Here is a 23,000-nt window from a genome sequence, read left to right as displayed (position 1 = left end):
AAAAAGACACTAGAAAGCAATCTTAAAACTCTCTAGGTAGAGAAATCTACATTAGAGACAGTCACCAGGTCAAAGGAGTGGGTGGGTGAGATTCCGTGGCCTGCATTGCGCAGGAGGTCAGACTAGATGATCATAATGGTCCCTTCTGACCTTAAAGTCTATGAGTCTATAAAGAAAAAAAAAATCAAACATTTGGAACTTTGTTGGGTATATTTTTAGACAATTAAGCTGCAACCTCAATATATTGTATATTGATTGTACTTTTAATTTAAAATCAGTTTTTCTTTTCTTCCCCATGTAACCTTCACCCAATCTTGGAACACACAAAACATTTCTCTCTTGGGAACTGCAACAATCTAATAAAATTAAGGGCACTTATCACCTAGCAGTGCAGACTTCTAAGCAACATTTTGACACTTTATAAATAGTCAGAGCTAATATCAGCATTCTCTAAAGTGATAATACATTAAATCAATTTTGTATAATAACACAAGAATAACCTGTTTAATGTTATCACATGGATCCAGTCAAGCAAAATCTGACAGTTTCTCTGTTAGCAGAGGTTGAAAATATATTTTTGCCCACGCTGAGTTAAAGTTCTTTTATTACATGCTGGAGAAAAACAGATTATCTTTGATTTAAGAATTGGTAATTCAGTTTTTTATGAAGGAAATAATAGTCCCTTATTACTACACATGGTTCTCCCCAACTTGCACAAGTATCCCCATAAGTAAAAATAATGGGTCATTATTTTCTGCAGAATAAACACAGATTATTTTTATTTGAAGAGTTGGTAATTCTTTTTATTATAAAAAATACCAAGCCATTAATCTGACATAATTTACCACAATTGGGGGAAGGTGAGCCCTATATATAAAAATAATGCATCCGTATTCCATTATAATAAATGTTTCTTATACCATACTTTTATTACTTTAAATCAGGTCTTTTTATTCTCTCCAAGCAGCAATAACTATATACTAAAATAAAACCACATAACTTGGAAGTTTCTGGAGCGTGCAAAGTAGCATAAGAAAAGGCTTCCTGTTTATTACTTCACTGGGACCTTTGGTAATAATTAGACAAATTGAATTGATTGTAAAGTTGTCATTCAATGCTCTGTAAATTACACATGAGAACTAGAAAAAAATTGGTTACCTCTGATTTAAGAAAAGATCATTCTTTTTATTTTAGACAAATAAACACTCATTTTTAACATATACAGTTTAGCTCTTTACATTACACCAAGCGGGTGGGGCTACTATTTAATTCAAGATAACCTGCTTCTCTAAAGACATGTTATTTTTTACAAATGAGAATTCAACCATTCTGGTACCTGTCAGGCTCTTCAGTAGTGTCTACTGAGGATTCTGAGTGAAATATTGCCCCACTGAAGCCAATGGCAAAACTTCCACTGACTTCAATGGGGCCAGGACTTCACCTTCTGTCTCGAGGTCAGCACACCTAAGAAAGGATCACAGCAGCATCCTATTCCTTGCTAGCTTGCTGCAGAAGCTAATAATCCTCTGATGGAATGAGCTGCAAGTCTGGCCATGTCTAGATCTGAATTTTCTATGTGAGATTTAATCCAAGACCATATTGTATTGAGCTGACTGGCTTGCAGGAACCTGTAACCATCACAAAAGGAGATTATCAACTGCTTCTATTCATGCAACTTTCAAGGTACCCGTTAGGGACCTGATCCCACTTCTGAGTGAAGTCAATGCCAAAAATCCCATCCATTTAAATGGGAAAAGAATTGGGCCCTACTGCAAGAATGGATACACTCATTATGACAATGTAGAACAAAACAGAATTAGTGTTAATCTAGGATTTAGTATTCCCTGATAAGAGGAACTCATAGGATTTAGGATTTTCACTTCCCCGGGACTCACTAGTTGTCAGGAGGACCAGCTCTGATACCCTGGTCAACCATAGAGCTAACAACCATTCAGCTTTTGATCTAGTTCCATAAACTGCAAAACAAAATATGCCCTTCAGACACAGTCCTGAGTTGGGGCTGTCGTACTGCCTCAGGAAGAGTTAGAGAGCGACTACGTTTTAGAGAACCACAATCCTGCCTGCTCTCTGGTGCACAGAGTTGTTGATGTATGCTGGTGCATCCTGCTCTCCCAAGAGCACCCAACATGCTCCACAGGAGGGGACTGGGCTATGGCTCTACTTCATCTCTAATACTTTTGGGGGTTATGTGCCCCTTCAGGGATGTGCAAAGGATCCAAAGGAGTTTTCTTCGTTATAGGCCATGATGAAAGTGTCTTACTTTGAATGCCCTTGCAATTGTAACCATCTTAGCTACACGATATCCTTTAGTTTGTATATTGCCTGCATATTTCGGACACTGTTCCAGTTATGGTAGCTTTCCAATCCTTTAAATTCAGCACTGTTCCCACTAATGTAGCAGTATGCACACACTATATTAAAGGGGCATGCCATGAAACTATCAAGTCTGAAATTTAAAAGTGATGACAAGTTTAAATATAGATTCCTTATTCCCATAATGTAGAATGACAAGGGGTGATGGTCATGCATGTTCATCCTTACACAGTTTCTTGCTTTCCGATATCAGCTATTTACACATCTGAATGTTCACCAGGTTAGCAGTAGAACATGGGTCAATTTTAAATGAATAATTAAATGAGAGCATACAACTATGAACAATTAACAAACAAGAGTTTGCCTATGCATTATTTGATAAATAGCAGGATCAGATAATTGAAAGTGATGGATATAAGCAGGAGATATTAGATAATCAGAGAAAATATATATAAAAAAGGAGGCAGGCAGAGAGATCAACATTGTCAAACATGACTGCTGAAAGGTAGGCACTATTAATACAACTTTAGATGCCTAAGAATACATCTACACTGAAAGGAAACAGCCGCGGCTGGCCTGGGTCAGCTGACTTGGGATTGCAAGGCTCAGGCTGAGGGGCAATAAAATTGCAGTGTAGACATTTGGGCTTGTGCTGAAGCTCAAGCTGTGGGACCTTACAAAGGGGAAGGGTCCCAGAGCCCAGGCTCCTGCCTAAGCCCAAACATCTACACTGCAAATTTTAGCTCCACAGCCTGAGCCCCGTGAGCCCAAGTCAGCTAACTCAGGCTATGCTACAATACAGTACACCGCACTTGCGGCTAGACATACCTTCTATAAGGATCTACAATAGCTACATTCTCAAACTTGATGGCCTAACTGGCCATAGATATTTAGATGATGCTACAGTGATGACAAGTTGGAGAACATTTTCCTTTTTATCTCTTATTGTATTGTTATTAAAATCCTCAAACATTTCTACTTACCAAAAAATGAATTTGCATGGGATGTAGGAAGGAGTAGGTATTGTTTAGGAAGTATCTAAAAAGTCACCCTTGCTGACAGACTGAGATTTCCATTGAAAGAAAAGAAAACTCATATGGATGAATTATCTCAGATAAAGTTAGAAGCGACCCAAATCTTTGCAGAAACTTCAAACTGAAACTTTACTGAGCCTTGAAAATGTTCATTAACATTTTAAATTTTTTGTTCAATGTACTTCTGTATTTGCTGGACTTTAGCCAGAATGGATGAAACCAACTATTGTAGGTAAGGCTATTCTTGGGGTATGTATGTCCTTGTTGAACCTAGGAAATACTGGAAATCTTGCCAGAAACTCTTCTAGCAAGATTTCACATGATTTCCTGACAGAAGAGATACAGATAAATTCAGATAATGCATCCAGGTGTTCCTATTCCATATTGATGGGTTCATCATAAACACATTGAATAATAATTGATAATAATAATGCTTTCGACTTCTACAGTAGTTTGCTAATTTTTTTTGCTTTGAATTCTGAGGTAGTTGTCATACTAATTTATACATTTATTTAGTACCCTCACATGGCACCCACTGGGACAAATAAAGGATTTGTAGGGTTATCTTCACCTATCACTGAAATATAACAACCTCTGAGATTTACAACAGTAATTTAGAAAAAGAGGTAAAGAAAGAAAACTGCTTCCAACTGAATCTGCTAGGGGAATTTAAGCAGGCAGAATGTAATTACCTGCATTGGAATTCGGCAGGGCCGCTGGGTTAACAACCATCATCTTACAAAAATTATCTCTACTCAGACCCTATGTTACCAGCACTCCCAGCTATCTCCGTGACACCACTGATTTCCTGAGGAAACTACAATGCATTGGTGACCTTCCAGAAAACACCATCCTAGCCACCATGGATGTAGAGGCTCTCTACACAAACATCCCACACACTGATGGAATACAAGCTGTCAGGAACAGTATCCCTGATGATGCCACAGCACAACTGGTTGCTGAGCTCTGTGCCTTTATCCTCACACACAACTATTTCAAATTTAATGACAATATATATCTCCAGATCAGTGGCACCGCTATGGGCACCCGCATAGCCCCACAATATGCCAATATTTTTATGGCCGACCTGGAACAACGCTTCCTCAGCTCCCGTCCACTCATGCCCCTTCTCTACCTACGCTACATTGATGATGATCTTCATCATCTGGACCCATGGGAAGGAGACTCTGGAAAAATTCCACCATGATTTCAACAGCTTCCACCCCTCCATCAACCTCAGCCTGGACCTATCTACACGGGAGGTCCACTTCCTAGACACCACGGTGCAAATAAGTGGTGGTCACATTAACACCACCCTATACCGAAAACCTACCGACCGCTATGCCTACCTTCATGCCTCCAGCTTCCATCCTGGGCACACCACAAGATCCATTGTCTACAGCCAAGCACTGAGGTACAACCGTATCTGCTCTAACCCCGCAGACAGAGACCAACACCTAGAAAATCTTCACCAAGCATTCTCAAGACTACAGTATCCACATGAGGAAATAAGGAAACAGATCAACAGAGCCAGATGTGTACCCAGAAGCCTCCTACTGCAAGACAAACCCAAGAAAGAAACCAACAGGACTCCACTGGCCATCACATACAGTCCCCAGCTCAAACCCCTCCAATGCATCATCAGGGATCTACAACCCATCCTGGACAATGATCCCACACTTTCACAGGCCTTGGGTGGCAGGCCAGTCCTCGCCCACAGACAACCTGCCAACCTGAAGCATATTCTCACCAGCAACTGCACACCGCACCATAGTAACTCTAGCTCAGGAACCAACCCATGCAACAAACCTCAATGCCAACTTTGCCCACATATCTACACCAGCAACACCATCACAGGACCTAACCAGATCAGTCACACCATCACCGGTTCATTCACCTGCACGTCCACCAATGTAATATATGCCATCATATGCCAGCAATGCCCCTCTGCTATGTACATCGGCCAAACTGGACAGTCTCTAAGGAAAAGGATAAATGGACAAAAATCAGACATTAGGAATGGCAATATACAAAAACCTGTAGGAGAACACTTCAACCTCCCTGGCCACACAATAGCAGATTTTAAGGTGGCCATCCTACAGCAAAAAAACTTTAGGACCAGACTTCAAAGAGAAACTGCTGAGCTCCAGTTCATCTGCAAATTTAACACCATCAGCTCAGGACTAAAGAAAGACTGTGAATGGCTTGCCAATTACAGAACCAGTTTCTCCTCCCTTGGTTTTCACACCTCAGCTGCTGGAACAGGGCCTCATCCTCCCTGATTGATCTAACCTCATTATCTCTAGCTTGCTTCTTGCTTGCTTATATATACACCTGCCCCTGGAAATTTCCACTGCTTGCATCCGAAGAAGTGGGTATTCACCCACGAAAGCTCATGCTGCAAAACGTCTGTTAGTCTATAAGGTGCCACAAGATTCTTTGCTGCTTCTACAGAACCAGACTAACACGGCTACCCCTCTGATACTTAAAAATTATCTTGGGATCTCTACTAATCACAAGTGGTCAGGAGTTTGGTGACACGTCTTATTTGATGTAATGAGATGGCACCTCTAGCTGCACAGTTATTCACAGCTTTTTGTTGACACACTGGTTTAATATAGATTCCAAAGGAACAGTGCCATCTATCAAATTAGGAACAACACTTCTTGCAGCAAATACAAGTTCCCTGAGTCTCCCATCCAAGAACCAAACCCTTGACTGAAATCATACATAACTTGTGAGATCCAGTGAGATTATAGAACAACTGCTACAGCTGTTTGTGTGCACCAAGCCTCTTGAAGTTCATACATTATTAATGTGAAGAACACAATGATTTTGAGCTGATCTGTTTAGAGTTCTGAAATTAGGATGCAAAACGACCTGTTTAAAATATCAATCATATGTGATGACAAGTTTAAATATAGATTCCTTATTCCCATAATGTAGAATGACAAGGGGTGATGGTCATGCATGTTCATCCTTACACAGTTTCTTGCTTTCCGATATCAGCTATTTACACATCTGAATGTTCACCAGGTTAGCAATAGAACATGGGTCCATTTTAAATGAATAACTAAATGAGAGAATACAACTATGAACATTTAACAAACAAGTTTGCCCATGCATTATTTGATAAATAGCGGGACCTGAAAATTGAAAGTGATGGATATAAACAGGAGATATTAGATAATCAGAGAAAACGTATATAAAAAGGAGGCAGGCAGAGAGATCAACATTATCAGACATGACTGTTGAAAGGTAGGCACTATTAATACAACTTTAGATGCCTAAGAGTATGTCTTCACTGAAAGGAAACAGCCATGGCTGGCCTGGGTCAGCTGACTTGGGATTGCAAGACTCAGGTTGAGGGGCAATAAAATTGCAGTAAAGACATTTGGGCTTGGGCTGAAACTCAAGCTGTGGGACCCTACAAAAGCGAAGGGTCCCAGAGCCCAGTAACATCCTGTAGATTTTCCCTTACACATTTTGCTATGTCTAAGCCAGGCCAGAAAAAGGAACAGAGACGGGGGAATTGGTAGGAAGGTCACAGGAGAGAAGCAAAGCAGAGAACCCCAACAACCAATAAAATTGTAGGGTCATGTGGCATTCTCAGATGCACACACAGACTTCCCAGTAAAGTCATGCATGTCCGAATGCAAGATTTGTTCTTAACACTTAAAAACTAAGCACTATGGGTCTGATTCTTCTCCCAGTTTTACAGAAGTAAACTAGAATGGACTCCGTTGAAGATGGTGTAGTTACACTGTTGTAAAAGCAGAATAAGTGAAAGAAGAATTGGGCCCACTTTTAAAATAATTATCTCATGAGTAGCAACAGTTACAGCGTCTCCAGTGTAAAATATTATCTTTTGTTGAAAACAAGAGTTTCAAGGCTTTTTTTGGATCACAGAATCTGAGAATGGACTATTGGCCTTAGTGCACGCTCCAAATTACTGGTCTCACGTTCCATAAAGAACCACCGCCTATGATGTCATATGATAAGAATATGATGTCATATAGTCCGACCAACCCCACAAAAGAAATTAAGGGGGTTATTTGTGGGGAGAAGAAAGAATCCAGGAGCACGTTTTGAGTGTGACAGGCTTGGAGGCCTATTGCATGGTTTGCATGGCCTGTTGACAGTCACCAAAAAATCTTGGCAAAGCAGGGAGTGAGGGGGAAATTCAGTTCAATGGTTCACTTAAGGTTTGGATAGGCACCCACATTTTGGATGTTTATATCTGAACTGAAAGACATTCAAATCTTTTTGAGGTTCACACATTATTGCTTGACTCATTGATTGATGATGATAAAATGCCCCCCCCCAAAAAAGCATCCCTTAATACTTACCTAGTATAGCACTGGCATCAATTATGCCCAATTTAACATCTGTCGCTGTTACGACTCTGCATGTGAAAGGGGTCTGAAGAAGAATGCTCACTTCTCCAAAGGACTGTTTCTCATGGAGCTGACCCACAAGAACCTGTCTGGTTTGTTTAACCTGATTGGGAAACAAATATGTTCAGTATACCACATAACATTACAGCATAGCTTAACTAATACATTTTATGAGCATTTTTAATATAAAATATAGGAGAGACAAGGTGGGTGAGGTAATAGATTTATTGGACCAACTTCTGTGGGTGAAAGAGACAAAATTTCAAGCTACACAGAGCTCTTCTTCAGGTCATCCAAAAAGGAGCTGTGTATAAGTTCAAAAATTTGTCTCTTTCATCCACAGAGGTTGGTCCAACAAAAGATATTACCTCACACACCTTGTTTCTGATATCCTGGGACCAACACTGCTACTACACTCTGAAAACATATGTAAACTATATTTCATTTCACTAAACTGGCAATTTAAAATAGAATTTGCAGTTTACCCAAATGACAAGAGCAGTCGTGAATATTAATTTTATGATCGCTTGTGGAAACAATGGCTGTTCCATTTAAAATGATTGTGCCTGCCCACAATGATGCTTTTCTACAAAAATGTAGGAGTCTAGTTATTTTTCTGCATCAGAGCATGAGAAAATGCAAAAAGCTGATTTTGTTCCAAATTTCAATTTCATAAGTGAAAGTAAACTATTTTCTTATTTTTCCTCTAAAATTTAATCATATGACCTGCTCAAAGCAGAATACAAACGGTCACCAATTAAAATCTTGCTAGTTTTGCTTTTTAGCCAGATATATCCTTACTCATGTTGAGTAGCTCCTTCCTCTTTTGGTAGCTGCAGCTTCTACCTTATTCCTTTTGGATCCAAAGCACCTTACTTTGTACGCCAAATACCAAAAATCTATTACTGAAAACATTGTCTTTCAGCAAGAGCTAATTTATTGCTTTCTATTTATAGTAGTGTTTAAAGCCCAAACAATTAATGGTCTGATTCTGCATCCCTATGTTGTTCTGTTCTTACTCATGTACATAGTCCCACTGAGTAAGTGCTTAGATTCACAGATTTTAGGGCCAGAAGGGATCACTATGATCATCTAGCCTGACCTTCTAACACAGGGCAAAGAACTTCACCCAGTAATTTCTGCAGCAAGCCCACATCTGCTGGTTAAGCTATACTATATCTTTTATAAAGATATCCAATCCTGATTTAAAGACTTCAAGTAATAGAGTTCCCCCAAACCCCAGATAAGTAATTCCGCTGTCTTACTTCTATTCTGTATTTGTCTAACTTCAACTTCCAGCCATTAGATCTTGTTCTGCCTTTTTCTGCTTGATTACAGAGCCATCAACTATCAGAAATCTCTTCCCCATATTGTATTTGTAGACAGTGAACAAGTTACTTCTTAACCATCTCTTAGATTAAATAGATCAAGCATCTTTATCCCCTCACTAGAAGGTATGTTTTCCAGATTTCAAATCATTCTTGCAGCTCTTTTCTGAACTCTTTTCATTTTGTCAACATCCTTTTTGAAGTCTAGACACCAAAACTGGACTCCAGTAATGATCAAAAGCCATATACATAAGTAATATCACCTCCCTTCTCCTACTCGGTATTCCCCTGGATCCAAGGATCATATTCACCCTCTTAGCTATAATACTGCACTGGAAGGTCATGTTCAATTGGTTATCTACCATGATTCATAAGACTTTTTCAGAGTCACAGCATTCTAAGGTGCAGTATTCCAACACATAAGTGTAACCTATATTCTTTGTTCCTAGATGTCTGACCTTGCATTTGGCTGTGTTAAAACATATGTTCAAATAAGCCCATGTTACCAAGAGATCCAGGTTAGTCTATACAACTGACCTGTCCGCAACATAACTTCCCTCTCCACTGTTTTTTTTGTCATCTATAAATTTTACCAGCAATGCTTTTGCATTTTCTTCCAGACCATTGATAAAGATATTCAATAACTGTAGGCCAAGAACACATTCCTCTGGGGACCGTACTAGAAAGTCCCTGTCAACAAGAGTAAGGTTTGCAGAAGCAGACCCTAAGAAACAAGTGAAATGCTTATTTCCAAGACATAAATGAGCTTACCATTTTCCCCAATGGTAGTTTCACAAGTGCCTCCGTTTCTCTGAAAACATTACAGTATCCAGATTTAATAAATCCTACAAATGTACTGATTTCTCCTCCTTTTAAAAGTACTGCAACAAGAAAAGCAACAAGCAAAAATTTTCTCAACAGTTGTTGGTAAAAGAACATTTATAATATTGCAAAAATTCAGCATATTGCAAGAATGAATTTTAATTCAGTCTATTATGTGGTATTCAGAAATTACATGGTTCATTATTCTAATATCAGGCCCCAGTCCCGAAATTTACAATATACAGGCAGACTGCTGCACATATGTGTAGCCCTATGGAAGTTAGTGGGGCTTTGCCTGGGTACAGCAATCCATCAACACATTGTCGATTGCAGTACTGGGACCTTAACTTGCAGTAATTATGTATAGAATTAATACAGCAATAGACTGTGGCAATGACATACCCCTCCCCCCCAAAAAAAGAGTGAAGTCATATTCTTTTTAGTTTTAGTTGAGGCTTTTGTTCAAAAACAGGAGCATATCTGAGTAAAGGGAAACCCATGTTCCCACAAAAATGGTCATGTTTTTCAACAAAACAAAATATCTACATCAACACATTTAGTAGTTTTTTTCCCCTTGAAATCAGACCATTTAAACTAGAATGTGAAAATCTTGAATTCTGCCATTTTTGCATTTCCTATATTTCACACCATGCTACACATAACACACAATGACATGGGCGAAACTCAGCAGTTGCCACTGCAACTCCTCAGACAAGCAACTTTACCTAAGACCATCTTATCTAAGAACAATGGGCCAGATCCTCAGCTGACATAAATTGGCATAGTACCACTGAAGTTAAGTTAATGGAAATATGCCTTATTACACCAGCTGAGGACAGAGGCCGGTGAGGGGCAAGACTTTCCTAAATTCCCTTTTAATTGGTGCTTTCTCTCTCTTTTCCCCTTGACTTTCCCCTTGGATGACTTTCTATGATTCTGTAGGAAGGAAGGAGCTATGTTTTGCTTTTAGGAGAAGAATTAATTAAATAAATTTTGCTGTTCTGCAAGAATTCTTCCTTGACATTTTATATTAATGAAAACAATGACACCAGCACTACAATGTTTATTACTACAATACTAATGAAACTGTGGTGAAGGAGGCACATGATGCAGACAGATTGAACAGCTGTTGAAAGGAGAGGTTCCCTGGGATTACATTATCACAGACAAGTCAGTCTGGACCAGATCCTAAACTAGTGTAAATTGGCAGAGTTCCAGTTAAGTCAATGAAGCTGCCCTAAGTTACACCAGCTGGCCCTCTAAGTTTCACTCAGCATCCACATTTTCTCATGGCTAGAAGAAATAAAAACAGTAACAAAATTAGACATATGATTTCAAAATGTATGGCCAATATGTTCCTGTTCCCTTGTGCTGCTTGGTGATGCAAAGCAGCTGTAAACCCAATGCAAGCAGCCAGTTATGCCAGCTTTATGGCTGCTCTGCATAAGCAGAGTGGCTGAAGTGTACTGGCAAACATGTCCCAAAGGCTCCAAAAATATTAAAGAAGAAACTGCTGCTTGGCTCCTCAGTGGAATCAAGCTGAGGACCAGAAATACTTCAATGGCACCTTTTCTGAAAATGACTTGGGGGGAAACTGAAGGACATTTCTAAAAGTGCTGAAGTCATTTGTAGAGTGTGATTTTCAAAAACACTCAGCATTGTCCTTACTCTGTTCCCACTGAGCTCAATGGGAGTTAGGCCAATGCGCAACACTTCTGAAAATCCTGCCCATAATTTCCACTAAGGATCTGAAAGATGCTGCGGCAAACAGTGTGGAAAAAACAACTCATGTAATCAGCAGAGAAAGCAAGTGCCACAAGAAACATCAAGAGAAACCCCAGAAAAGAGACAGGAAAATATAATCAGACAGAAAAGACTCAAAGCAAGCAAGAAAGAAGCAGAAGAAAAATATCTGTAAAATGCCATAATGTACAAATTAAAAGAAAGAGAAAGTCTGCAACAACAATAAGAATTGGGCCTGCATTTTAGAAGTATTGAAGAAAAGCCATGAAAGTGAGACAGAAAACAACCAGTCTGTGATTTATTGATTATAGAACTCATTAGCTGAGAGGATAGCTAGTAAGTTTCCTAATCTCACTCAAGAACTGTTCAGAGCAAAAGAGAATTTAAATATACCTAGAGACCGAGTTTGTTAATTCCTGAAGAGTCAGAGATAAGATTTTTCTGGTACGGGACCAACCAACCACTCATATCTGAGAGACTGGCTGGTGCAGTATCTGATGACCAACCTTTATGACTCAAGAGCCTAATTAATGGAAGAAAAAAATTGACCTGACTACAACACCTGAGAGAAAACTCAATTGAGAGGGAAGCCTGGGATGTTCTGTTGGATCCCTGCCCATCTATCATTCATCAAGGCGAACCATGAGCAAAGATTCCCAATATTATCAATTCAAATCTCATATGCAATTAAGGCAATTAAATGTGTCCTGGTTTATTTCCCATTAGATCTCTCTCCAACCAGAAATGAGTCCTTATCATTAAAACGAACAATTTAAGTGCAACTGTTGTGTGCTAAGTACACAAGGCTTAAGCATCAGTTAAGTCTCACTTAAGTTTGTAAGAGGAACACAGGGGTGAAATTTATTCTTGGTGTGTAACAAACATGTAATAAGACACAATCCCTGCCATAAATATGGTCACAAAATTCTAACCAGAATACACTCAAATTGAATATTCTTACTGCCGTCATTTATACTATTCCAGGCTCAAGAAGCATTATGCGGAATAGGTAGAGGGAAAATTAGGTCTGAACGTCTAAACTTCTCATTTAGCACTCCATCTAGCAGTCACCTTAGAACAGAAATATCAGAAAGGATTGAGGATATGCCATTATTTGGTAAATAAAAAAAAATCAACCTAGTCAGTTCATCCCAAAGCACAGAAACAAGACTTAGATGATAGGAAATTTGATGCAACAAGCAAATCCTGGTGAAAAACATTTCCTGTTTCAGGGCATTACAGAAGGAATAAGCAAGGCAATAGATACAGTACCCACAAAATTGGAAGACCATGAAAAAGCTAGTTCTTTACCAACTTGCCATTTGCTTGACGTCAAGCTTGCAAAGATATGTTCCTGAAAAGAGCTCAGCTGAAATTAATAGAATGCCTGGTAGTGCTCAAAAGTCATTATGTACATTTTAGTATAAATACAGCCTATTAGTTTCCTCCTCCCCTCCCCAAGTGTTTGTTTTACACAGAACTGAGTAAAAATAATACAGCTGTATTTCCACCCCTCTGTCTCTTTAAATTTGGACTGGAAGTTCTTTTCATTCTGTGTTTCTACAGTACCTAGCACAATGGGGTCCTGATCTCTGATTGGAGTTCAAAGGCACTGCCATAATACAAATAAATAGTCTATCTTGCAACAGTCTGCAGCAGATCTCTGGTGAACAGGGTTTATTTGCTGAGGAGTTTTAAGCTCCTTGCAACACTCCAGCAGTGGCCTGTATCATCTATGATTCTTACAAATGTACATTAACATTAACAAAATTTTCCTGGATAAACACCCTGGTTTGTGAGTCTAACACCAGCACAGGCATAAGTGTCCATTTGGGGGCATCTCTTTGGGGTATAAAAGGGCTTATGAGTCAAATCCTCTAATTCTTTACAGTCAATACAGACCCAGTATTTTTTTAAAGTCTCTGATACATTTCTCATATGGATTTTCTGCAAAATATATGACATTTACAGAACCCACATCAGTTCAATGTGCTATAAAGGTTTTTAAGGATTCTCTTTTGGGATGGCCTGTATAACTCACTCATAAGTTCCTGAAACTCAAGTAATATTGCCATTACAAACTCATGCCGATAAAATCTTTATACCACATCACCATGAATTGTGTATATTTATGTACATGTGCAAACACACACAGGTATAGCCATCATAAAAACTCTTATATTTCCCAAACCTTTGTACAAATGTTCAACTATTACATAAGCCGACTTTATTCTGCCCATATGGCTGTGACTAAGCTCAACCCATGCCAATGGCAAATGTTTCCATAATGACCAATATGCTTTAAACTGGGGAAAGGGAAGGAAGACTATAAAAGAAATAGTAAAAGTAAAGTCAGTAAGTAGCATAAACAAAAAAGTGATGGATCAGGGTACTATGAAACTCATTGCCATTCATTTTATATCATTGACTGAATCCTTGGCTTGACAAATACTGTCCAGTTGGCTGAGACAGGGTTGGGTGACCCAAAATAGTTTTGCATTATAAATGATATTGGCAACTCAATGGTGTTTTAAATTATTGAGTGGACATCAGTTGATTGAGATAAGGTCATATAACCCTGTGGCCAAAACCAGAGAAACATCAGCAGAGTATATCTGATGTTTCAGTGTATTTAGAGTAAAGAAAAAAAAGAATATAGGTGAAATATAGAAACTTATCCCCCAGAATTCTCTTCTTTGTCTCGGCTGTCACTGCAGACTGCCACGTTGACATATTAGATTACATGCACCTGCTGCTAAGCCACAACTCGGTCAAGATCCCCTACTACCTGCTCTTTGTCCCCCATGCAGGGCACTGAAGCTAATTCAGCCATGGGGATGATGTAGCTTCTTTGAAGCTATCGGCATGGGGAAAGATGGGAGGAAGGGGCTGAGTATTTGTGAATGAGGTTAAAGGTAGGGCTGGCCAAAAATTTTTACAACACTTTTTTAGTAAAAATGGGCATCCAGCGATACCTACATGTTTTGCAATTTTCTGTCAGTTTCATGAAGCTGTTTACCAGCCAATTTTTTTGAAGTCAGAATATTTTATTTCAACATTTTCAAAATGAAACATTTCAATTTTTTCAGTTCAAAACAACTTTTTGTTTCAAAGTTTCCTTCAATTTTATTTAAAAAATAAAAAACCCTTTACAAATAGTCAAAATTAAACAAAATATTGGATTTGGGGTTGGACCAAAACATTTGATTCAACCCAAAACACTATTTTTTCAACTTTTCAGTTTGCTGAAAATTGCCCAAAACTTCTAGTATTGCTAGAGAACTGAAAAACTGATTATTCAGACAGCTCTAGTTAGACTCTGGGTTCAGGGGTCTGCGGTATCCTTGCCCCTGGGGGGTTTCTGTGGGGGAAAGAGGTGTCTCTGGCCCTGGCTTTGGAAAATCTGGCCCCATACACATTGTACTCGTACTACTGGCTACAGTTATAATTAAGGTTGCCTAAGAGATTTAGTCCTACTCTTTCTTCAGTTGCTTATGTCTTCCTAAATCTTTCACTTTGAGTTGAAATTTCAAGGCTAGTCTCTGTTGAAGTGTGATTTAAAAAAAAAATGGAGGTAAAAGTGGTTCAGCCAATTTTGAGAATGAATTCAATGGAGAGGAAAATACCACTTCTCCCCACCATACATTTAATTGTGAACAACTCTAGTGCTGACACAGCTGGGAGTAGAAAGTTGAACTGGCAGCAAGATGGCACTCAAGGTACCTTTCAGTGTGCTAGTGAATTGGCTTTGATTGTGCTGTGTGAAGAGGGCTTTTTAAATTATAGGTGAAATGAGAAAAGTAAACTTTTTAAACAAAACACTTTGTAATAATCTTCTGTCATTGATCTCAAAGTCAAGAATTGCCACAATAAATCCTATGTATGGTAGGAGATGAGTCAGGAAGAGAGCCAGCCTGATTGCTGTACAAGAAACTGGATAGGAAAGTGGTTTTAGGACTATTGCTGGTTCTTAAATCTCTCACACTATTTCACCACTTTGCCTGTCTCCTCCGCTGTGAAATGGAGGCTATCACATAAATATTTTAACATCTGCAGGTATTTGAAGAATGAGCCGTTAAGAAGGAGAGGTTCCTGACTCTAGAAATGTTTACATGAGTGCAACCACAAATACTAACATCCTGCCAAAATATCTGACACCAGGTCTTCTTTAAAATGTGATGCACTGTGGGTGTGTGCAGGCTTACCCCGGGCTCCTACACAGTTTTTGGCTCAACACCCCCGACAAATTTACCCAGGCTTCTACAGGGTCTCTACTGGTAATAAATCCCTATAAAAGGGAAGGCGGGGCTTTCAGAGGCAAAAGTTGCCCCCAATCTTGCCTTCAATGGGAGGTTCAGGCAGCCAGCACATCCTCAGAAATGTCATGCTTCTCCCCATCAAAAAGTAACAGACTTCTTTGCCCCATGATTATAGCACTATGCATAAGGCTGGCCTGAGGGTCTGGAGAGGAATTAACAGGATGGCTGTAACTACCAATGTAACTGACCATTTTTATATAAAATATTTGTCTGTGTTGGTGAATGGGAGGATCTTCATTTCCCACCAAGCTTACTAATGGTGAAGGGATGTTATATCGTGTAGGTAAAGCAATGGAACATAGCTGTATGGAACATAGCTAGTATGGTAACACTTTAGAATAGCGGTTTAATCATTGCTCTATTAATGTCTTCAGCATTTATTTTAATAATACAATAAGCTCATTTGGTTTTAATGTAGAGGAGTAAAGGATCTCCACTGTAATTCAGCGTTACTTAAAATGCACCATTATTTTACCACTAACACTGATGATGTAATACTGAATGAAATTAACATGCTCAGTGAGATCACTGATATTGGTACAAATGTCTGAGGCTGCCTTGACCCTGAAGGGAAATACAGGTTTCTTGCTCAGGTCTGTTTGTGCTCTACTTTGCTAATAGGCATCACTCTGAGAATCATGTATCAGCAGAGAAAACCTGTTTGAAGCAAGTGCCCTGAGAACCATGCCCACAGAGGACAGAAGAACTTTGTTTGTATTAAAGACATTTTGAGACTTTCAGCTGGACAATTCTGACCCTAGAAAGTGTGGACATAACACAGTGACAATGACCCATCCAGAGGGCAAAGTCACTAGAAAAAAAATCACCACAGTGCCAAAGTGACCATCAACAGGGGCACAAGAAAAGCAAGACAGCTGCTACATCACACCTGGCCATGAGGACGCACCTAGCAGTGAGTGGACTTGTTTACAGTCTGATCCAAAACTCACTGAAGTCAGTAAGTGGGTTTTCATTTATTTCAATGGGCTTTGGATCACTCTGAAAGATATGTAAACATTATTTAGGCAAAGATTATTTCAAATGCCCTCTCTCAGAATACACTATTAGCTGAACGACAAAATACACTTCTGGTATGAGTACAGACACTGCATAGAATACACATAACTGTTTAGCCTGTGTATACATTCCCTTTTGTGACTGATCAACAGAGGATAGCTGCCAGCTATTTCTCCCAGGTAATAGATATAGGGCCTGATACAATTTCGACTGACATAATTAACATTCTTTCCAAATTATAGAGGACTTTATTTCACAGGTTAAATGATAGAGGTTTGTTCTTTAGTGCTGAAGGTCCAGAGTTCAAGTTCTGCTGTTAACCAGGATGAGGATTGCTACACACAGATTTTAGAACAGATCACAAAAAGAGAAACAACTACCTTGGAAGTCCACCTACTACAACTTGTGTTTAATTGAAAATAAGTAACAGGTTACTAATAACAAAATTTATATTTTGTTCTCTTTTGTGGGATGCTTTATATCAACTTTTTTTTTTTTTAGAATTGCTTCACTATTTATTTACATGCCCACTGGTAATACTAAAAATATATCCCTTTCTTAAACCAGTACATCATTGTTTCAAGTTTTGTTGAGCCCTTCTGCATCAATAATTAGTCTGAAATGGACTGTAAGTATATTCTAGATCCTTCTCAAAAGAATCTTGTGCACTGTCAGAAACACTAGAAGGGAGAAGTATACAGAGAGGAGTATGTAGAGGCTAATAGAGAACAGTTATTTCCTAGAATGAATTTTTTTTATTATTTTCACTCAAAGTATTTATACAAACCAGTGTTATGCTGGGAATCTTTTTCTAAAAGCCTGTGAATTGGCATAAACCATAGCGCAGCTAGTTTCTAAAATGCCACTTCAGCAGCACCTTCTGTACAGCTGCCAGATGAGCACTTAACTCTCTAAGGTTTTGAATTCCTGAGAAATGCCAATGTTAGGGAACAGCATGAATAGAAGTATTACTATTGTAGGCAGACTTACTGCCACGGGGAGTGGGGGGGAAATATCTGGAAGGTGAAAATGTTATGTATTATTATTTCTGTACATATCTGTTTGGAACAAACTAAAACACTATTAAATACATACAGTAAAAAATTGTGAAATGGATAACTTGTTGAACCAAAATATTGTTCTTTTAATGACTGTTCATTTAGCTACTATTTGCAGAGGAGGGCTCAGCAGTTTTATGAAATATATCTCAGTCTGATACACAGATAATTGACTCATGGTCTAGATCTATTTTATTTAGTCAGATCACATTTCTAATGTATTTTGCCTTCTTTTGTGCAGAGAGAATTTACTCTTTTTAATGGGTTTATTCCCTGAGGGTATATTCTTGATACTTCTGCATTATTTAATGTTTTCTTTCTTTTGGACACAAACTATTATTCCTATTAACAGATATTGTAATAGGCCCAGGCCTATGCTGTATGTCTACATTTCAGCTGGAAGCAAGCATCCCAGCCCGGGTAGACAGATTGTGCCAGCTCCATTCAAGCTAGCATGCTAAAAACAGCTGTGTGGATGTTGCAGCACTGGCAGAGACTCAGGCCAGCCACCCGAGCTCAAACCCACCTTACCGCTTAAGTTTGAGTGTGGGTGGCTAGCCCAAGCCTCTGCCACAGTCATAACGTCCACACGGCTATTTTTAGCACACTAGTGCATGTCTGTCTGTGCGGACTTGGAGGCTCGCACTCAGCTGCAGTGTAGATATACCCTTTAGTGATTTGGAGCCTCAGTTTTTGAGTGCCCAACCTGAGACATCTCAGAACAGCCCCGTTCTCAAAGTACTGAGTACCTATCCTCATGGATGCTCATAGGCCATTTAAGGTATTAATTTTGGTAGCCAAAAACTGAGGCACCAAAAATGACTAGTCACTTTTGAACATTAAAGTCTTGATTTTTCAGGAGTGCTGAGCACACACCAATGGGTGCTGAGGGAGTCTAGCATGTCTGAATATGAGGGCCTTTGTGTTTAAGTGGGAACTACTGTATAGAAAAAATCTTTTGATTCTCGTACCAATGGAAGCCTCACTTTACCAAACTCTTTCACTATTGGAAATATTAGCTGCAACCAAGAGCTCAAGGAACTTTGTTTCTTACACTGACATTCCATTTTGAGCAAGTTGAAGAAAACTTTGCACTTCATTTAATCTGAATATCAAACTTCTCCCCAACAAAGAATGACATCAAATGATTTTCTACTGTGCTATAAATGCATTAAGCAAGGGCACACATTCATATTTGTAAGGAAACTAGTGTAGTAGGAAGACAGCCTGAGACATAAGCCCTTGTACTGTATTAGACACCTGGTATGAGGCAGGACCTGCTCACAGAATCTGGCAAGAACAGGGTTAATATTGCAAAAATACACATTCTTAGAAAGTGCTAAGCACAAAGTACTCATGCAGACATGCTGGCCCTCTGGAGGAGGATGAATTTCATCCCCTATGAATCCCTGGTTCGTTCATATGTATCCCAGGCATCAAAGGAATCAGTGGGCAGACTGTTACCCAGGGCCGCCCAGAGGATTCCGGGGGCCCGGGGTCTTTGGCGGCGGGGGGCCCTTCTGTTCCGGGACCCGCCGCCGAAGTGCCCCGAAGACCCGCGGCGGGGACCCCCCGCCGCCGAATTACCGCCGAAGCAGGACCCGCCGCTGAAGCGCAGCCTGGTCTTCAGCGGTAATTCAGCGGCGGGGGGCCCCCGCCGCGGGTCTTCGGGGCACTTCGGCGGTGGGTCCCGGAAGGGGACCCCCGCCGCCGAATTACCGCCGAAGACCGGGCTGCGCTTCGGCAGCGGCCCCCGCTTCCGCCCCGCCCCCAACCTCTTACCCCCGGCTCCCTCCTCACCCAGAGTTTCAGCGCTCCGCCGGAACAGCCGCAGCGTGTGGCCGGCAGAGCCGCGTGGTGAGGGGGCGGGGCTGGGAGCTCCACGCGGAGCGGAGGGAGCCGAGCTCAGCCCAGAGCTCCCAGCCCCGCCCCCTGATGACGCGGCTCTGAGCGGGGCGGGGCTCAGGGGCCCCGGCGGAGACTCGGCGTTTGATGCGCTGAGGCTCCAGGAGAGGGGCGGAGGCGGGAGCCCCCGCTGTTCTCTTGGGGGCCCCTGCGGAGCCCGGGGCCCGGGGCAAATTGCCCCCTTTGCCCCCCCCTCTGGGCGGCCCTGCTGTTACCATGTATGAATACTAAAGGAACTAGGCAACACTGCAATCACTAGAGGACTAAGAGTCACAGTTGCTTCAAAGCAGAGGATATATATTTATTAAAAGAAGTCATTGCAGCCTATCAAGTAAATAAGAGGCTAACAGTTGTCTAAATATATCTTTATGTGATATCCTGTAACATCAAGTAAATATGAGTTTGGAACATTTAAAAATGGCCTACATGCATAATAATTCAATATACTAGTCTACCATGTCAGGCTAATGCTTTTCCTACAAAAACCTGTCTTTTCATCATGTTACATTTTAAACTATTGAAATTATAGCACTAAAAATAAGACTATTTTGAAAGGCCTGCCCTGGTCACACAACTGTACATTTTCCGGTTAAAGATGGTACTCCCTCTACTGGCTGTTTGATGGTGGCCTATGTGAAAATTAGTTTGATGGTTTCTCTTCAATTTCTTGCACCCTTCTTAGCAGCCTCTGCAAAGAAGCCAAACACTGAATTCACTGCTAAGGCACAGTGGGTGAGTGGAATGGGAAAGCGTGTACATGGATAACTGGAGACCATGGTAGTACTATTTCAAGCCCACAGTACACTTCAGTACATCTTATTACACAGTACACCAGAACACTCACATTAGTCAAGGGGAAGGAGCTAATGAGAGAATGAAAATCAAAATAATGCTGAGGTCATCTTTTTTAAGGGAAAAAGCAAAGATGTTTCTCTTTTTGTTAAATGTACAATTTTAATAAATACTCATTAATCGCTCTCAAAGTGAACGACTCCAAGTGTTCTGTAAACTGGAGAAACCATCATTGGTTATGTAGGTGTCACTGATTTCCAAAAATCATTGTAGCAAATACATTTGTAAGATAAAATATTTTTTTCCTGTGGACCAACACCCATATGTTAGTAGAACAAAAATGAAAATAAGATTGCATTTTGTTCCTCTTAGCTGAGGTTATTTTTTTAGACAACATCATTAATCAGATTTGACAAAAATAGCAACATATTAGATCATTGGACAGTAGCACTTCCTCCTCTAGCTGTGTTTTGTCAGTCTAGCCCTTTATTTCATTCTCTTTTGCTAAAAATATCCAAAATGGAACATTACTTGACCCAAAATGAAATTCTGACAATTTTCAATATTGTTTCAACCCAGAATCATTTTTTTGGAATTGCCAATAAACTGAAAAATCAATTGTTTGCCCAGCTCTATTATTGGCCCTGATGCAGGACATTCTGGGTGAAAATATATGGCCTGTGCTACATAGGAAGTGAGGTTAGATGATCACAATGGTTTTTATAGGCCCTAAAATCTATTAAATATAGGAAACTAACATATAATGCAAACGTTTTGGTTAATATTTTCTCATGAATGTTTATCAACCTAAAGATAAAACCCAGAGCTTACCCTGGGCTGAAGTCTCTTGCTTATTTGAAGAACAAACTAGCTTGGGCTCAGATCCTGCAAATGGCTCAAGAGCAGACTCCAGCTCCTATGAAGAACCTCAGGAAGTCAGCAAGATTCCATGCAGGTGAAGAAACTGCCCACATGGAGATCATTACAGGATCAGGTCCTTAATGTGAACTGTCTGCTGCCCTGCCTTACCAATAAAACTCATCTCTCACCCAGAGATAGTAGACTGAGAGCGCCAGGTTCCTCCCTGATACAACTCCATTGAAATCAGTGGAGCTGCACTGGCATGGATTTGACCCAGACTGTTGAGAATTCTCTAACATATCTTCTATTGCCTTCAGCCATTTTCTTTTGGACAAAGATTAAAGGCAGTAAGGGTAAAAACAAAACCAAGTGAAAAATTTGCAAAAAGCATTGTGAAAAATTGTTTGTACCTTTCATCGAAAACTGTAGGCAAAAGTTCTCCAGCCAGCACTAACTGAGGCCCAAATTCAGCAGCAACATAAATGATGATGCAAGTTATCTGCTGCATTAAGAGGTCAGAACACAGAAATAGCGAAGTAGTGTGACTTGCACCCATCTGGTACTCAGTGGGTGTGCCACAGATTTGGTGTTATGTTGGGACCAAATTCAGTCCTGCAGTAAATGGGTGCAAAGGGCACTGAAATCTATAGGAGTTTTTCTCAGTTAAGGACCACAGAATTAGGCCCCGTTTGGCTCTAAGACACAGCTTACTATATGCTATTATTGATATATGATCTGAGCAGCCAGCAATTTAGTTGACTTAAAACTAATCAGAATATAATCTCAGTTTTCTTTATGAGAAATCTAAAATAAAATAATAGGTAGGAAAACCTCATCTGGATTTATGAGGATTTACACACAATCCCCACACGCTCCTAAGCATTATATATTATACATCTTGTAAGGCACTTAATAGCCAAATAAAATAAAAAAAGGAAAAATCATTGAGCACAATCTTAATGAAAACATTATATTGTGATGACACTTACATGATAAAAGACGCCAAGGGAAATTATTCTAACTTTTATGAGACACATAGATGGTACAGCTTCCATGTCACGTACTATATATACCAGTGATTTCTTTTTAAAAAGGGATGTTATGCATTCTGTAGTTATTAATATAACAAGGTGACCTACCAGATTATCAAAGAAAGACAGGCACTTAAAGGAAAATTCTGTTCATAAAATCAGAAAGGCAGTGAAGAATAGGAATTGGTGAAATATTCTTTATACTTTTTAAGAAAGAAAGAGAGGAATCTGGTTACATTACAAATATTCCAAGCATTGCTGTGATGAAATAGAAAAAGCATCTGCCATTTCTAGCAGCCATCCACAGAAATGCTCTTATCTTAAAGGAAGTTAAACAGAATCAGAAGAATATATTTTAC

The 23,000-nt window shown here is 39.8% G+C and overlaps 1 protein-coding gene across 1 annotated transcript in view; it reads right to left on the bottom strand.

Annotated features, from left to right (window-relative positions):
- The window catches only part of CNBD1 (cyclic nucleotide binding domain containing 1), a 287,700-nt gene that overhangs the window by 52,754 nt on the left and 211,946 nt on the right, over nucleotides 1-23,000 (bottom strand). The window contains exons 9-10 of the mRNA XM_039521942.1: nucleotides 9,865-9,974; nucleotides 7,718-7,868 (exon numbers count right to left, since the gene is read on the bottom strand). Of these exons, the coding sequence (XP_039377876.1) occupies nucleotides 7,718-7,868; nucleotides 9,865-9,974 (261 nt within the window). The remainder of the gene's footprint in view (nucleotides 1-7,717; nucleotides 7,869-9,864; nucleotides 9,975-23,000) is intronic.

The sequence above is a fragment of the Mauremys reevesii genome, linkage group 2 (assembly GCF_016161935.1).
Source record: "Mauremys reevesii isolate NIE-2019 linkage group 2, ASM1616193v1, whole genome shotgun sequence".
NCBI classification, from domain to species: Eukaryota; Metazoa; Chordata; order Testudines; family Geoemydidae; genus Mauremys; species Mauremys reevesii.
This window is presented reverse-complemented; position numbering and strand designations above follow the sequence as displayed.